This window comes from Hemibagrus wyckioides, linkage group LG14, assembly GCF_019097595.1.
Source record: "Hemibagrus wyckioides isolate EC202008001 linkage group LG14, SWU_Hwy_1.0, whole genome shotgun sequence".
Lineage (NCBI taxonomy): Eukaryota > Metazoa > Chordata > Actinopteri > Siluriformes > Bagridae > Hemibagrus > Hemibagrus wyckioides.
The window spans coordinates 12,925,643-12,944,207 of record NC_080723.1 but is presented as its reverse complement, the minus strand read 5'-3'; the positions used below and the strand labels follow the sequence as shown (position 1 = coordinate 12,944,207).

Below are 18,565 nucleotides of genomic sequence, written 5' to 3'. Positions count from 1 at the left end.
ATATATATATTTATAATTAATTATATAATAATAATAATAATAATGATAATTATTATAAATTATATAATAATAATAATAATAATAATAATAATAATAATAATAATTATTATTATTATTATTATTATTATTATTATTATTATTATTAACAATAAATGCTTCTTTAGCTATCCAATATATTTGATCTCTTATCATGACTTATTGACAGTACACATAAAGGGTCTTATCTATAATTATTATTATTGTTGTTGTTGTTGTTGTTGTTGTTGCAGATGCTCTTTTACACTAAACAATTACAGAGGAGCAATACCAGTGTAAAGCACTAGGTGTCAGTATATCCATTAACCTGAACCCAGTTGCTAAAAATGGCATGTTGTGCATGAAGTGCATATCTTTATTTCTTCTTGGACGGGTTGAAGTTTATTTACTCTTGACTGATTTATGCTCTTATTTACACCCATTCCCAAGCACAGTGTCCATGTCAATACTCAGTGTTTGTGAGAAGATGAAAATTCACACACACTCATAGCATTGCATGAGCTTTACTGCTGCATTAGGTTGCAGCTTGATATTCTAGACTACATGTCCTCACACATATTCAGTCCCACACGGGGGTGATGATGGTGAATGTGAGAGTAGATCAGAGTAGATCTCTCCTCTGGTTTCTGCCTGCTCTCACATTTTGCGTCAGGTTTTTTTTTTCCTTCTGAGCTGCTTACACAGACCCTAGTGCAGCTTTAAAATCCCCCAGAATGCACCGCGCTGTCCCGGAGCCGTTGCCATGTTAGAGCAGTATGGGGGAGTTTCCCGCAGAATGCGCCGTTACACAGCATGAAAACTTTTCCCTCTGCTCGTCAGTCCGCTCGGTTCATTCTGTCTCCTGCTACAGGAAAGCATCCGTGTTTGTTTACAAAGCCTTTATAACGCATATCCCCATCCAGCGTGAGTGTTAATAGGCAGGAAGATGAACAAAACTGCGTTCCGTTGTCCATTTGTTCAGCAAACTTCAGACGCGGTAACGTCAGGTCTGGGGAAAACGGTCAGGACGGGTTGTTTTCTTCAGGATACGGATTGAAAGGTAAGGCAAAAACGACCTTGATTATTATTAAATCCGCGTGAAAGATAATAGATGAGGGCCGCTGATGGACAGAGACGTGTTGTGTCCAGTGTGGACTAAAAAAATATATAGAATAATCTTGTCGCTATTGCTCAGTTTGACGGCACACTCCAGGCAAAAACAAGCTGAGATCAACTGGAGCCTGAAGACAAGCTGAGATTGAGCCGGGATTAACCCACTGCTCACATTTCACTACAGTGTGCTGAGGAAATAACTCACATCAATGAGGTTTACTCGTGTTTATGTAAATATATATATATATATATATATATATATATATATATATATATATATATATATATATACAAATATTTCACTTCAATGAAGATTTAACTCAACAGATGAACTATTGAGTGTGAGAAATAAATATAAACAACGAAATAACAGACACCAAACAAGGCAACAAATGTCTGAACATAATCAGATCATGTTTATTTATTAAATATTTATCAGAAAACATTGATTGTCAACATACTATAATTAGGCAGTTTATATCTAGACAGCTTAATGTTTTCTTCTTCCTCTTCTTCTTCTAATTCTTCTTCTTCTTCTTCTTCTTCTTATTATTATTATTATTATTATTATTATGGTAAATGGTGTCTATGTATTATTCTGAACCGAACCCCGAAATTAGACAGGAGATTTTTTTTTTTTTTAAAGTAACTACTAAAACAGATGAGCTCAGAGAATATTAATATTAACCATATGGAGAAAGCTGGCCACCTTAATATTTTTGTCGGACAGCACTTTTACTCCCTCCCGAAGGCCAGTTCTCTTGCTCTTCACAATCATGGCAAAAGAACAAAGCGAGCATTATGTGCAGCTCAATGTGCCATCCAGATGTTAGCACGTCTGCCAGTGCTGACCTCCATGTTGGGGGGGGGGTCCTTGAGTTTATTAAAACATCCCGGGCCAGGATGGTACTCCGACGAAAATACTCCGAAAAAGGTTTACAAGGACTCAGGCAGCCATAGTTGCTGTGCACTTAAATACCACAGAAGGTACGTTGTTCTTCTTTGTGAAAGTCTTGGAAAGGAAACGCTGTTTGAGATGTATTTCTTCTTTTTTTTATTGTCCGAGGCCTATTTTGCCTCTTAATGATCTGATTTTCCTAACAGAAGAAAGAAAAAAGACATATTCAGCAGTGGAACTGAACTAAAAGTTCACACAGTTAACTAAAGTAAGGGGGTGCTTACTTGCTACTCTAAATGAAATGTTGCAAGGCAAGCACCTTAAAATGCCAATAATATAATACAGTTCTGCTATTATTCTACTATTATTCCAAAAGTTATATATCATCTAGCAGGTTAATAAAGTGTTGGATGTTAATCTAGTGGTGTAACTAATATAAATAATTCATACTTATTGATATACCCACTTTTGAGATTTCACATTGAACCCTTGTTCCTTGACTACTCTCACTAAAATCCAAGAGCCCTCAGGTTATTGTTTTACAGGGCTATGTGAGGGGGGCTGTTTTCCTTCCTCTCTCCACACACACTGGGATTTTGCTGCACACACAGTACTTATTGAGAGAGAGCGATAGAAGGTTTCTGCTTTTCATTCTCTCTCTGTCAGCTATTTGCAACCACATACATGCATAATATTTGAAAGTGTCATCAGTTTCGATTGACCTTCCCAGTTCATCTGAGTCAAAATACTCTCATAATCTTCGGGTGGATTTGTGTTTCTGTTGTCGTTCGCATTAAGGCATAAACACAGATGGTAGCTACTTTACATGGTGCTTCTTGTATACACCTAAGAATGTATGCATGCCAAAAGCAGTGTATGGTGTATTTAAAAAGACTAAAATTTCTAAATTCTCAAATTTGAGGGTTGTGTAAAACAATACACGTAATTGACAGACTTAATATCTTATTCCCTTGAGGCTTAATACTTGTATCAGCTTGATACCATTTACACCGCTTTCATTTACCGTCACACATTCTAAACTATCAGCTTGTGATGAGCAGGATTGTAGCTAGTGTATTGCTAGTGTTGCTGTTCACATCAAGGGAAGGGTAGTGGGAATAGGAATACTTATCTGAATCATGGCTCATAGAATGCATGTGGTTTGGAATGTGCAGCCTCAATGTTATCAGTGCCTATGGTGCAAGATCAAGGCCAGTGTTTCCTGATTAAAATCCCGCATCCATTGGGGCATGTACATTCCCAACAATGATTAATATACAGGAAAGACATGTCTTTTTAATTTGTTATTTAAATTCTGCTTAGCTACATGTGTTCGTTTCTCGTCTTGCTTCACGTGCATATGATTAGATTGACAAGCAAAGCTAAGTTCATCACCTTTTCTTTTGTGCCCTTTTTCCAGTAGAGGGAAAAGCAGTCAGATTTAGAGAACACACATGCTGTGTGTGTGTGTCAGTGTGTGTGAGAGAGTGTGTGAGTGAGAGTGAGTGAGTGTAAGTGTGTGGATCCATTTCAGACGAGGCCTGCAACCAATTACTCCAGAGTGCATAAATTGTTAGTAATTACATGTAGCATGGCAGCTAAGGCAGACACTAGCAGAATTAAAAGTTCAGCAGGAAACAGGAGAATCAGTGCTTCAGGAGTTCACTTGTTATATATATATATATATATATATATATATATATATATATATATATTTATATATGTATATGTGTTATAAATGTATACTTTTATATATATATATAAGTGTCCCTTCTTTGCGAGAAGGTAAAATTGGTCTGTCATTCATTTCTAATTTGGTTCTTTCCTGTCATGACTTAAGCCTCTTGTCTCTTGCAGGACTTCCTATGTCCTTTGTGTCCTTTTCTGGCAAACAAGGTTAGTGTGATTTGTAGGCAAACGGATAATGAAAGCGATCCATTGAAAGGATCATTCTGAAAGAATGCTTTTCCTTTACATAATGCCTTGGAGATATAATGTATATACACTATAATTTACCAAGGAAATGTTCCCATTGTACGCATTGTACAGTCAGTCAGCCCTGATTATTATGCTCAGTTATGCACAGTTAACTTGTCGTTCCATGTATTTGCTGTACTGTTTATATACTGTAGTACAATTTGCACCATACATCTGTAGGCATGATATTTCACCCCACCGCGTTCTTGTTATCGCAATATAGAACAGATTGGGTTATCTTGCCTGTGGTGTTTATTTTAAGAAGTGGCATACACCGTATCAGAGTATAGGGGTGGTCTGCTCAGTAAGGTTTAGCAAGAGATCTGAGTTTCTGATCATGAATTCATGAGTGAGTTTTTTGTCACCTTCTAAGGCTTGTCTAAGGCTTTTCCCTCTCACTTCCTGACAGGCAAAAAAGAACTCTTTAGGCTTTAGTGTGCTTAAGAAAGGGCCAGCGACAAGGCATTGAATGATTTTGTTTAAACTGTTTGTAAATGAAGGTTGTTTTAGTGTGCCGAAACCCAAGACTGTGAAGGGATTTCTTCAGGAGTGAGATTTCTGTATATCGGTGTATAACCCTATAGTTCTGCTTTTAAAACTGCATTTTAGCCTTAGTTTTAAAAAAGAAATACAATTTTTTTTGAAAAAATGCAAAAAGAATTTTACTAGCAGATTGCAGTGTAATGAAAGCATGTCTGGATGTTATTAGTTGTTGTTTTCTTCTTGACATTACTGTTACTCAAACACAATAGACTGTAGTCGGTTTTGGGGGAGTGGTTGTTGTTGTTGTTTGTTTTTTTCTTTCTAATTTAGCTATCTTGGGAAGTCACTTGATAATCAGTGTAGACTTCGTGAAAAGAAACCCTGAAAGTAAAAACAAAGCATTTAAAATATGCCCACTATAGAAGAAATCGTCAGAAACCAACATTGATTGTAGGGACTAATGTAAGAGAAGGATTTGTTTAATACTATAAATTAAAGCATATTGCATTATGTGTAAAGACTATAGAGCTGTAAAGCTGCTTTGTGACAAAGACCACTGTTAAAAGTGCTGTTGAACTGTATTGATTCCCAAATTGTTGCCTGGAATTTTTAGAAAAGAAAACTGTAATCCTACAGTTAAACCTATCCCTGCGTAAACTAGCTTAAACAGTCACATACACTGTTTGCATGATGAAACTTTTTCTTTTGGGTAATTTTCTGATAGTGAATAAATATAACAGTCTCTTGAACATTTTATTTGCAGGGACCTTCATCCATACCAAAATAAATGATTCACACACTAAAACATAACATTAACATCTAGATTTTTAAGCAAAATGTAAAGGAAAATGTGATCCATCATTGTAGCACATCACATGTAGCAATTCTATTTAAGTCAACTATTAAAATCAGTATAATAATGAATTCGTCAGATTCCTACCCCCAGACCTAATCAGGAGGGCCAGATTGTCTTTGCATTGGTTCTGGACCTGTGCTCCAAGTCAGGGTAGCAGAAGGCCATGTTCACAGCATGGGAAGGTCACAACAAAGAGCCAGGAAAGCTAATGGCTTAGTATCCTTTTAGAGCCAGACTCTCTTTAGAAAAGCATATACTGGCGGCGATGCTCCAGAGAAGTCTTAATGAAGGATGAGAGCACTCTAACTCACATAAAAAATGGTTACATAAAAATACCACTTGCATGAATAGAGAATGGGTGAATTTGGAAGGTTGTTCTGCCCTTCCATCTTGTTATTCACTTTCTGGTTACAATGAGGCCACGGTTTTGTTTTGTTTTTTTCTACAGCAATATAGATATAGAATTTTCAACTTAATTATCATTTTACCTTAATTGATATCAGCTCAGAAGTATGTTTTGGGTGATGGTGTGCTATATGCAGTGGCCACATTCGGTTGCGTCTTCACTTTGCTTATGTTTTAGACAGGATCCATGTTACTTAGAGTAGGGTAATCTCAGAGTGGTTCCTCAGCATCCAAGACCAAGACCATATGGCATTGGACACCAACACAGGCATTTATGCCAATACCAGCTCCTACATGTGAGAATATGTGAAATCATGACTCAAAATGAATGGCATGGAAAAGATTTCTGCTCTCGGAGATAAACAAGCAATTGGGCTTTTAGAGGAAATATTGGAGATATATATTTACCGCCCAGTTTATTAGGAGCAATTGTACACCTGCACATTCATGCAGTTATCCAATCAGCCAATCACATCACATCAGCACGATGCATAAAATACTACAGGTCAAGAGCTTCAGTTAATGTTCACATCATATTTCAGAATGGGAGAAAAAGTGTGAACTCTGCGACTTTAACTGTGGCGTGGTTGATGGTGACAGATGGGCTGGTTCCAGTCTTTCAGAAATTGTTGATCTGGGATTTTCACACATCTTGTTAACGAGAGAGATAAGAATGATTTAAACTAGTCTGAACTGACCTGAACTGTAGTAACTCTTAGAAGATAAGCACTCTTTACAAACAGTAGTGAGCAGAAAAGCATCTCATGCTGCCCATTAAACCTTGAGGTGGATGAGCTTCAACAGCACACCAGATCAGGTTAGACTCCTGTCAGCCAAGAAGAGGAATCGGAGACTACCATGGGCACAGACTCACCCATGATGAGCTAAACAGTTAACTGGAAAAAGTCTGGGTGATTTATTTTTTCCCCCCTAAGATTCAGCTGTGCAGTTTGAGCGAGTCTGTGCCCATGATGGCTCCAGATTCCTGTTCTTAGCTGGCAGGAACGAAACCCACTGCGGTCTTCTGCTGTTGTAGCCCAGCCACCTCAAGATTCAATGTTTTGTGCCTGCTGAGATGCTTTTTTTCCTCACCATGGTTATAAGAGTAGAAACATTGTGTGTGCATAACTGTTAGATGCAAAGCTACTGTATTGCAATCATCTTGTAGCATTGTTCATAATAATAACAATAATAATAATAATGTTCTATAAGGCATATTATTTTCATGTGCTCTGATATGTCTTTTTCCAGTTATTCCCAAACGAACTGGAATAAAGTATCTAAATGTACTCAGCAGAAACGTTTTCCTTTTTGCGAAGAGAGACATTTTGATCAAAGTCATCCTCTGTAGTCTAAACAATTGAGTAATTCAGTGAGTTGCCTAATAAGAAATCAGGAGCTCACCCCGGCTGTCTTCATAAACTTCCTGTACTCTGCAAACAATTCTGAATAGTTCAGTTATTAACTCAGTTTAAGCAGTAATGTTGGAGTCTCCACACATTAAAGTGGTATTTTTGTTACATCATGCAACCTTGCATTGTCTTTATCAGCAGAAGGCTCAGTGATGGATTGGGATCTGTGGCATATTATTAGCAGAGTATTGCATTTCTTCGAATGGAGCCCATGGAGGCGTTCTGTGGTCTTTGGCTGACAGAAATGATCTACTTTTCCATTCCAGTGCCCCGCACACAAAGTAAATTAGCTGTGTCCCATTTGGAGAGGCAACTGTTCAAAGCTTCATTCTTTTGTGAAATAATGAATAAATGAAAGGACTGTTTGTAACGACATTAATCGGGGGGAATTGAGGTGGAGAGAATGATGACTCTGTCAGAAAAAAACCCTTTGGTCTATTCTCACCTACTAATAGACACAAAAGATGGGTAAGATATACACACAAAGTCTGCATTTTTACCAATTATTACTGTGCGGCTTGTGTGAAGCATGAATTTTGTAAATAAATTGGAAGAAATAGCAATTTAATAAAATGCATGTTACTTGTGCGTTGAAATTACAATGAGTTGCCCAAGAACTCAGTCTTACAGTTATTTATGTAAATATTACAGAAAAAAAGTGTAATCCCTTGTGACCAAATGTTGTCTTCACAAATAATAATAAATGAAATCTTTTTATCAGCAGTTGCCACGATTATACATTTTGTAAAGATACATAAATAAATAAATCCTTCAAATGCATATGATGCATTAGACTGCTCAAAGCTATATATATATATATATATATATATATAAGTGTATAGCTTTGAGCTGTCTAATGGGTGTGTGTGTGTGTGTGTGTGTGTGTTTTTTTTAAGGGTACTACTTGTATTTTTATGCACAAAATCAAAACCCTGGCTCAAACCCATACCTTTGTAGCCTAGAAATACTTGTGAGTGGGAGGCAGAGAGTGTTGAGTCCAGCTGGTCCCATAATTCCCAGTGTGGCCATCTCCACAATACAAAACTTGCACTGATTTATGCCTAAAGTGTGTGCTGCATTAAAACGTCACATTCAGGTTTTCATTCCATTGTTCTGAGACACATTATGTAAAGGTGACTAAAAGCTAGTTGCCATACAAAAGCCTTCTTTTGTTGCTAAAACCTGGGGGGATATTCTTAGGAAGGAAACATGTCCATCTGAAAGCATACAGGGGGCTCTTGCTAGAAGCATGGACATTTCCTTTGGCAAAGCTTTCCTGATAGTAGAGGCAGTGACTCACAGGGTCGTGATTCTAGAGTCTGTGGCCAGATGGAGTTTTTTTTTTTTTTTTTTCCCCCTCCTTTGACAATTAACGGACTTTCATTTGAACAACAAACGAGGTTAGAAGAATCCATTGGCAAAGGAAGTTCTTGAGCACTCCAGTATCACCTGCATATTAGAGTTAAACATGGTATGATTTGAGAAATGAAAGGGAACAGAACAGAACTCTCTTTTAGTGGTCTTGTTACAATTGTCCTCTGTTGCTAAGTTCTAAAAAAAAAAAAGAGAGAGAGAGAGACACAGCTATGTTTGTAGTCCTCTAATGTATGTGTGGTGCTTTACATGTGGGTGCATGAGCAGTATTGAGTGCTTTCCTGTCTGTGTCCAGTGTGGCCCTGTTGACCGGTGCTAATCGCAGCTGCAGTCTGCGGGAATGAAGGAGCAGAGCTAGAGGCCCAACTCTGCACCGCCTGTGTCAGGATGGAGCTGAAGGTTTGGGTGGATGGAATCCAGCGAGTGGTCTGTGGAGTCACAGAGGCCACCACCTGTCAGGAAGTGGTCATTGCACTAGCTCAAGCAATAGGTAAGCAGCATCAACTTCAGTGAAAAATATCATTGAAATATTCACGTGAATTTCAGAGTTTCTTATTATTTGTTTGCTAAAATTTGTTTACCATGTTTTCTTTAATGAGAGTATACACTCGAGCTGGCTTGGACTCCCTAAGTATGTGTAAAATTCGATCCATCAGATTATTGTTTGAGCCTGATGTTTCAGTAGAAGAGATTAGCCATGAGAAAAATCTGACCATTTGTATAAAGCAGTTTCTGTAGTCAGTATCATAAATTTTCTTACATTTAAATAGGGGCCAAGAAATAATTCAGTATCATGAATATTAAACATTCAAGATATTGAACATTTACTTTCTTTGTTTTAACTATTTCAAACTTCTGAAACCTTCTGTTTGAGCTTGAGAAAGAGGTTCAGACTGTTTACCCTGAAATGCAGTTTGACTGATTTAAACTTCTTTACTTCATTGTCTGAGCCCTTTTCTGAGCTTTCTCAAAAGAGTGTGTAATCTTTAGCGCCCCCCTCACTTTAGCAAGAAATATACTAAGGCTGAAAAAGTGCCTGATGAGATGGAAACTCTGAGTCATGATCCTACCAAAAAAGAAGAAGAAGGGACTCTTAAGCTTTCCGTCAGGGTTAATACTTGATTTCTTTCCGTTATTACCATGAAGTTTTACATGCTTTCTTATTTAACTCTTTGATAACTTTTCAATTTCAGCAACTGCTTATCACTTTTCCATGATGGGCAACATTAATTTTAGGCCAAGGTCAACTGAATATATAACATATTTAAAAAAAATATATATTTCATGATCTCTTAACTTAACTTACAGGTCGCACTGGACGCTACACACTTATCGAGAAATGGAGAGATTCTGAGCGACACTTGGCTCCTCATGAGAGCCCTGTGGCCTCATTAAACACTTGGGGTCAGTATGCTGGTGATGTTCAGTTCATTCTGCACCGTACTGGCCCTTCCCTCACAGAGCGCCCTCCATCTGAGGGGCCCCCTGTCTCCCGGGGCCCTGAGCGTGGCCTGCACCGCCAGAGCCTCCCTATTATGGCTAAGCTCCGAGCCCAGGGTGAGCGATCTCTCCGCCGCCGTGAACCACGCCGCAAATCCCTCACCTTTACTGGGGCGCCACGTGGCCTTAGAGACATACTTAATGGAACCAGAACTGGAGACAGAGACTCCAAGCGCTGTGTTGTTCTGATGAACAGTGCCCCCCAAAGCCTGTCCACATCTCCTAGGCTACCTTCTAGTCGTGTGGAAGAACTGACCCGCCTTGTGAGGCTGCAGAGGGAGTCTCTGACTGTTCTGGAGCGCCGAACAGAGGCATGCGATACAGAGCTGCAGGCATGGAGCCAAAAGAGACCAAGCAGCGAGGACTCCTGGGCAGTCATGACTGAGGAGATGGTGCGGCTAGAGCAGCAGCTGTGTCGGAACCAGGTGGAGGTGGAGGAGGAGGAGTTTTGGGCCAGCGAGCTACAGATTGAGCTCGAGAGTGAGAGACAGCTGGAGGACCGGCTACAGGAGGTGCGCACTCGGCTCCGAGCCTGCGAGACTGAGCTGGAGCAGAGGCTGAGCCGTCTGCATGGCATGGAAGCTGGGCTGGAGGCCCAGCGGCAGCAGGAGCAGACAAGGGAAAACCAGCTGTGGAGTGAAGGAGAAGTGAAGGCCAGGCTACAGACGGTGAAGGCTGAACTCAAGGCTCAGGCTCAGCACACAGCACAGCTGGAAAACAGCTGCAGAGCTGTGGAGAGGTCACTGAGTCAGTCTAGTAAGAGACTACAGGTAGGTTAGATGGATAAGATATTTATGTTGAAGATACATTAGGCAATCACAAAGCAATTCTCCTTTCTTTGTCTAGCTCCCTTTTTGACTCTTTTCAAATCAACATTGAATAAAACGTCTACAGGAACAAGACAGTAGTAGATGACCAAACTAGCTTAGAAACTGTGATGCAGAAAATGGAATGGTTTTGTTAATTTAATGAAATAACATTTTGGGAAGATAATTAAGTAAATAAGTATTCCTTTCCCTAATACATTATTGCAGTTAATTATGTCATATTATCCTATTAGTTTTGTTATAAAATTGTATCTTAACAATGTTGTTAAAAATGGGTTCAGCATGTAAACTTCATCACTGTAACCAAATGTGTTACATTGTGCTTTACAAATTTTAACAATACTATATTGCCAAAATGAGGCATCCAAGACGGCCTCAAACTCTGCTACTTAACAAAGATGCCTATTTAAAAATGGACAGTACTTTACAGAACAATAGTTTTCTCTCTGTTTTTGACACCTGGTCAAAAATCCATCTTGTAAAGTTTTCAGTATTTTAATAATTTACATTTAAAGAACTTTAAATGTTGAGCTATAAATGTGGATTATATTGCCTTTATCTCGCTGCCTTGGATTACAAAACGTTGACGGCCCGTATCTCGCTCTGTATCGGAGTTTCTTACAGAACCTTATCATATCAAGTTCACAAGTTGATTTATGAAATCCCATAGAACTACTTGAGAGACTCTGAAGTAAACACAGAAACTGTAATTAGGCATATATCCGGTCTTTACTGCCTCACACAGCAGATGTACATGTTTTTCCCAGGAGAGTCAGTTTGAGCTTGAGCAGCTAACTAAAGAGCTGAGGCAGGTGAATCTTCAGCAGTTCATCCAGCAGACTGGCACTAAAGTGACCGTGCTGCCTGTGGAGCCCAGTGACGTGGAGGCCAGCGTCCCCCCTGTGCCTAAGGAACCAGGTACTCTGCTTACTACTACATCCTTTCCTCCCTGTCCTAGACACTTTCCAAAAACTTCCAAGTAAACTTTTTTCCAGAGACTTTCATAATAAAGGCTTACACCAACCATCTTTGAGTTATTTTTAACAAGTTAGAAATAACGGTAGCAAAAAGCACAATTGTTCATCTCTGTGGGCAGTAACTCCCTGTGTGTTCATGCATCACACACATTATTTTGGCTCTAACAGTAAGACTTGGAGGCTTTCTGAACCCCTACTGAGAGCTACATGTGTTCCACCCACCTCCATTCAGTGTTGGTTACTGTGGCAACAACTGCCTGGAGATGCCCTGAGTACTGTTACTCACCTTAGTATCCAGCGGCAGCATGTGGGGTGGACTACGACTTTAACAAGGTGCTGAGGCATGCACGCTGTAGTGCTACGCTAGTGCCATTTGAAAATAACACAATAGCAATAAGTGTGAAGTCTGACTACAGCTTCAACCAAGTTGGAAAAGTTTTTTTTTTTTTTTTTTTTTTAAGTAAACAAAGTTTTTTATAAAAATAATTTATTTATAAGTATTAAAGGAATCGTACAGTAATCCACTACAGAATTTTATTTACATATAGAAGAGTTCTCTACTGCATTGTTATTGCTGTCTTCTGGCTATTGTTTGCAAGACATCCATTATAATCCATTATAACAGTTGGTTTGATTTTTATAACAGAATAAACATCACTGAATTTTACATTAAGAAGCATTTAGAGAGTTCTACTTAGCATCCATCCTGGCTGATACTGATTGTAAATGGACTATAAAATATCTTTTCGATTTTACAGCAATGACTGGTTCGCTGAAGCGCCCAGGCCCGGCTCATTCTTTGGGAGTTAACTTGCGGGTGCTACACAGCCCCATCACCTCAGCCCTCAACCCTGAGGGCATCTATGTCTGAGGAACAAAGGAACAGCTGAAACCACCTTTACACATCTGCTGAAAAACATCAGTATTTTTCAACAAGCTCATGTGATTTCACAAAAACACTAAGTGATGCATCAAGACATAGTCATAGGAAGTGACTTGTTGGTTAAGGCTAGTAGTTATGTTTGTCTTTGCAATGTTGGACAGCTGATGGAACAACAGTAAGAAGCATGAAGGAGCAATGAAGGTATACGTTATTTTAGTAACAGTAAACTGGAAATATACCTCAACCCAAGACTCGCCTGTTAGCTGTCATTTCTGCTATTAACTCTAATGAACGCTGATATAAGAATGTTTATTTCCTGTATGGAGACTGTGGAGCAACAGGCCTGTATAAGGAAGGACATATTAGGGATGAGTTATTTCAGAAATGTGAATATATTTTTGCAGAGCTGTTTAATTGTTAATTCATCCACAAAGTGAGTTGTTCACATAAGCAACATGACACATGCACCTTTCTGTCTTTACTGTGGCATCATATTTTATGCTGAGGTTTATATTTTGCCACAGTTGGTATTATATTTCTTTGCGTACTCCACATTTAGATTTTTTTTTTAGCGATGTTGAGCCAAAGATGCCTGCTAATATGTATATTTTTGGTAGCCATAATCCAACTGCTTGGATGCAGTTTTATAGCAATACATCTCTGGCTATATAATTAGCTATTTTTTTGTCATGTTTACCCTTTAGGTTTTACTAATATATAGCTTATGCAAGACAATTTGCCATGCACATGTGTAAAACTGAGCTTTGGGGTAAACTTTGCAGTATTACAGTATATTATGCTTGACAAATCATAGATTGGGCTCTGTCAATTAACCAGTTTATAACTGTTATAATTGTAACCAGTGCCTTAAGTCTTTAATGAAGCATTAACATGATCAAATCTAGATCAAAATGGGGAGCTCCCAAGTCTGTTTATATGTGAAATAGATGGTGATGGTGAACTAACATGCATCTTTTTGTTTTATATAAATACCACATTGGCTGTGTTTGAAATCCCTTTGTTTGTTTACTCGTTTATTTTACTCTCTTTGTCCATACTGCCACACACATCACTGAATGGGGGTTGAGTGTGTGAATCATAGCATCAACCAATTTCAGAAACTTCAGGCATGCTAGCATAATGTTTTATGTAAAGGAATGAAGGCTCAATGCTCTCTGGTGCCATCTTATTAAATGGCATTGTATATAGACTATAAATCAAATATGTACTGTAAATGATAAACTATATGAACTAGATAGAAGTTTAGCTTGGGCAGCAGTGTTCTTCACTACACGTCGGTGCATGAGATTGATCGGGATTCCAGACACAGCCATCATTTCTTTGTGCTCACTGCTGCATTTTTATGCATTTAATGTGCTTGTGAACAGTGTCAATTTTTAGTTTCTTTAATTATTTTTTTTTTCTACTTTGAAACTGTATTTTAATAAAGTGGTAAAGCCATGCATATGTAAATTATACATATTGCTTATGAAGCTCTTTCTGTTTTATTGCACTGCATTTCAACATTAAAAATCAAATTAACACAAACATGTTTAATCTCTTCACTCTGAATATTCATTCTGTTTCCTGATACCAGACTTGGCACCTATTTCATACCAAATGTTAAACTCTAATAATTACCTAGAACTCTAATCCTGCACACGAGTATCTAACTGTTCATTCTCACGAAACTAGACACACCTTCTCTGCAGTTCATGATCCCACAGTATGTGGGTTGCACAGTACTTAAGATGTAGTTGGCCCTGAGGAGTTCCTGCCAAGCAGTAAGCCTCATTTACATCCAGATTCATTTCTAGGAGTGTTTCAGGGCACATACCGTCATGTGGCTGGTACAGAGCGGGCTACCTTCACATCTGATTTTTTTGTCATTTCCCAAAACTGCACTGCAAATCAGGTTATATGATGGGCTAGTAAAGAGTAACTCGATCAAAGCGAATCTATCCCCCACACTCAGAACCTGGCAATGCTGAGCTGCACTGTAAACACATCACAAATGTCATCTCTGTTGGTGGACAGGAACATATATTCATCTTTCGTTTGGAGGTTCATTATGTAATCTGCTCAGGTTCCAAATTTGTCATTAAGAAGGAATAAAATTAGATGGGAAATGAATACTGTAGTTTTCTGACTGAAAATACATCAGGTACCATATCCTAAAGGTCCTATCTTACAATAAATCTTTGCAGGGTGATTTATCTTACGTGTGTGTTTCACAATTCTCTGCAAAGTGCTTCACCCTAAACACTATAAAATGCCGTATACATTTCTTATTGGCTGTTTGCACTTCCTGTATGATAAAGTCAAAGGAATGTTACCAAGAAACTAAACAAATAGTAAACCGATTTCAAACTGATTACCAGTATCAGGGTTGATAATGGCATCAAATACCAGGTAGGTTTTGGAATAGATTTTGCATGTTTTTCACTCAGTTCAGTACAGTGAGCTGACAGATCATCGATCATGCAGTCAAGGTCTCTTGAAACACAGCACAATCATGACTCCTTTGTTTTGTTTAACTTGGCAATCAAGAGAGTATTAAGGTCATTCAGTCTTGCAGTGTGGTACCTTGATATAGGTAAAGGCTGTGATTTTTGAGAATGGACCAGAAACTGAACAAGTGCCAAAAGGTAACTCTAGCTCTGACAGGACATATTAACCAGCAGAACAGAAGCATCCAGAAAAAAACTTTATAAACTTGACAAATAAATAACTAAAGCGAATGCAGTTCATACTGATGTGATTTGTATTATAATGACGCATTTAAATATGCAGAGAAGCTGCAGGGCTGTGATGCTGTCTCGCTATCACTGAGTACAAGGCAAAAGAATTTTCTCCAGATGGGATTCGGGTCTTTTGCAGGTTACCTTTCACACACACATTCATATAGGGCCAATTTAGTGTAGCAAATTCATGTACCTGCCTGTTTTTTGGGAGTTGTGGGGAAAGCAACATGAACACAGGGAGAACATGCAAAACTCCAGATGGGGAGCAACTCAAACTCAGGATAGAGTCCAGGGCACTGGAGCTCCGGAGATAACAGTGCTACCCACTGCCCTGGTTGTTCCTCCTTTAGTAAATTTAATATTAGACCCACATGAACATAAACACATAACTTTATGGATGACACTTAATAGTGGTATTATCCATTGTCCTGTCTGTCACAATTTTAGACTTCTGTATAATTCTTAGAAGAAATGTTACTAATCTGTACCTTTCTTTGTTGCTGGCGTGGTACCAAATGATTTATATCTTTAATATATATCTTTCACCTAAAAAATATGGATATAGTGTACTCTTAAAAATATTTAAAGTACATAAATGGACCACAGTAGCAGACATAAAACCTTAAAGACACACTACATGCAACGATCTGGGGACAAAAGGGATGTAGGGTAGTGATGGGACAAAACCAGAAGACAACAAAAGTTGGTTAAAACCAATGTCCCCAAAAAAGTCCCTAAAATATTATGGTAAGAGAACCTGCATCATCGAACAAGCTTGTCATACTGTTGAGTGCGCTGGTGTGTGGTTTGGGATGCAGCAAACCACAGGAAGCAAAGTGACTCAAACCAGAGCCTCTTCTGTGCTTTGCTGCTGGAACAAATGGATGACAAGTGACACAAATTTTAATGGGGGATAGGGAGCCTGGGAGAATGGAGACATTTTTTTTCTAGGAAACAGTGGGAACGAGGGGGACAGGGAGAGACGAGGAAGGCAGGCGTCACAATTTTTTTCTGTCAGACAGGAGGAGGCAGGGGAACTGGGGGATACACAGTATAGATAGAAGGAGACTTGTGGAGCCAGGGGGACAAGGGGAGACAGGAAAAGACAGGTGATGACAGCAAGACAGGAGGACAGGGGAGACAATGAGACAGGTGGTACTAACATTTATAGGGAGACCAGACAAGGCAACACAAGAAGAAACGGGGAGACAGGGAGACAGGTGCTGTAAATATTTCTGGTTGATCAAAAATACTGCAGTTTCACCAGAAGCAAGATTATTGAAGAATCAAGAGAATAAGAGCCAGGGTAATGGAAAAACAGTTGTGCACAAAGACAGCCCGGGTACTCCATAGTCTAAACATAAGTTTTATACCGACTGTTATATAGATGTATACCATAGGCTAAGCCTAACATTACCCTAGCTTAACCTAAAAATAGACCTTAACAGGATCCAACATGACTGTAGTTTCTGTTACCTGGGCCTGTTTCAGGGTTTTAGAAACACACAGGCAACAACAGAGAATCAAGGCATAAGATGTAATGAGTGAAATTCACAATGGCTCAAACACATTTAATAATCCACAGAGCATATTACACCATTACTACTAAAAGTAAATGTGGTGTCAGTTTCTGCAAAGAAAAAGAAAAGCTTAAAATTATTAGGCCTGTAGGTTAGCATTGTGTTGTTCACCATTTTTATACCAAATACATTCTGTTTAATTACAGTTCACAAATCCACAGGAGCTGGCCACATCTAAACAAATGTGTGACTTATCAGGGCAGGTCAATGAACCAAAATGTTGTGAGGAACAGATTTTACTGCCACAAATACAGATAATGTTACTCCGGGCTTAAGATAAGATCAGGGTCTCATGTCAGGAAGGAGATAAATCAATGAACAACAACTGTTGAACCTGGCAGGCAATTCACTATAAGTAGTGTTGATGCACAACCAAAAAGTGCCTGAGGGGCTGGAACTAAAAAAAAAATCATTAACTGTTTGCCAAAAGATTAATTGATAGTATCAGGAATGCAAGCAGCTATTGGGTGGGCTGTAAACTTTGTATTGGCTTTAAGACCCACCCTTCAAATGGCTCAAGTTCAATTGTAAGACTACATAATGCTCTCACAGCACCCAACTTTACCTTTGAGTGTTTCTGACAACATGTGATTAGCGCTCTTTACTCCTCCCAGTAGGCGGGACCCAAGTTAGGCAGGGAAAGACAGTAGAAACTCTTTGCAGAGGCAATTTCTATAAATTTCTATGGTTTGTGAATTTAATCCATTGAATTAAAGTCAGCATAGGTGTCTGTTCCAAAATAAACCCAAGCTGTTCCTGTGTTTGTTACAAAATACTGATATCTTGTGTGTGCATGTGTGTTTTGCAGAAGGAACAAAAAAGCCATATTCAAAGCTTCTGAGTGCTACGAGACAATCAAGAGCTGGATACATCAGGTTTCCCCTTACTCCTCTGGCCTTAATTTGCACCTCAACGCTGCCTGCTGTCGATGCAATCAGCAAACAAATCTTCCAGAGTTCACAGGATCTCAGCACCAGTGAATGCAAATAAATCACAATCACTAGTCGCACATTGTACAATAACTCTTATATGGCTACTGGTCTTAGAGGTAGTTTGTTCAAAAAGCCCAAGTCTCCTTAAAATCTTATACACCTACCTCACTCAGCATATACACGTTAGCAACATACACTATATTGCCAAATATTTTGGGAAGCCCCTGCAAAGCATTGAATTCAGGTGTTGTTTTTCAGGGGTGGGTCTTGGCCCCTTAGTTCCAGTGAAAGGAACTCTGAATGCTTCAGCATACCAAGACATTTTGGACAATTTCATGCTCCCAACTTTGTGGGAACCGTTTGGTGATGACCCCTTCCTGTTCAACATGACTGCACACCAGTGCACAAAGCAAGGTCCATAAAGACATGGATGAGCGAGTTTGGTGTGGAGAAACTTGACTAGCCTGTCCTGACCTCAACCCGATAGAACACCTTTGGGATGAATTAGAGCGAGCCAGACCTTCTCGTTCAACATCTGTGCCTGACCTCATGAATGCACTTCTAGAGAAATGGTCAAAAATTCCCATAA

The 18,565-nt window shown here is 38.9% G+C and overlaps 1 protein-coding gene across 2 annotated transcripts; it reads left to right on the top strand.

The window, feature by feature from the left end:
- The first annotated feature begins 753 nt into the window (after positions 1-753).
- LOC131364931 (ras association domain-containing protein 8) lies at positions 754-14,198 on the top strand. Of its 2 annotated transcripts, XM_058408415.1 has the most exons (6): positions 754-1,075; positions 3,884-3,922; positions 8,829-9,023; positions 9,842-10,803; positions 11,628-11,778; positions 12,596-14,198. In XM_058408415.1, exons 3-6 carry the CDS (start codon positions 8,921-8,923, stop codon positions 12,706-12,708), a joined length of 1,329 nt encoding a protein of 442 aa, XP_058264398.1. In that variant the 5' UTR covers positions 754-1,075; positions 3,884-3,922; positions 8,829-8,920; the 3' UTR covers positions 12,709-14,198. The 2 variants fall into 2 exon arrangements, with proteins under 2 accessions (XP_058264398.1, XP_058264397.1); XM_058408414.1 differs by lacking the exon at positions 3,884-3,922.
- The last annotated feature ends 4,367 nt before the right edge of the window (positions 14,199-18,565 follow it).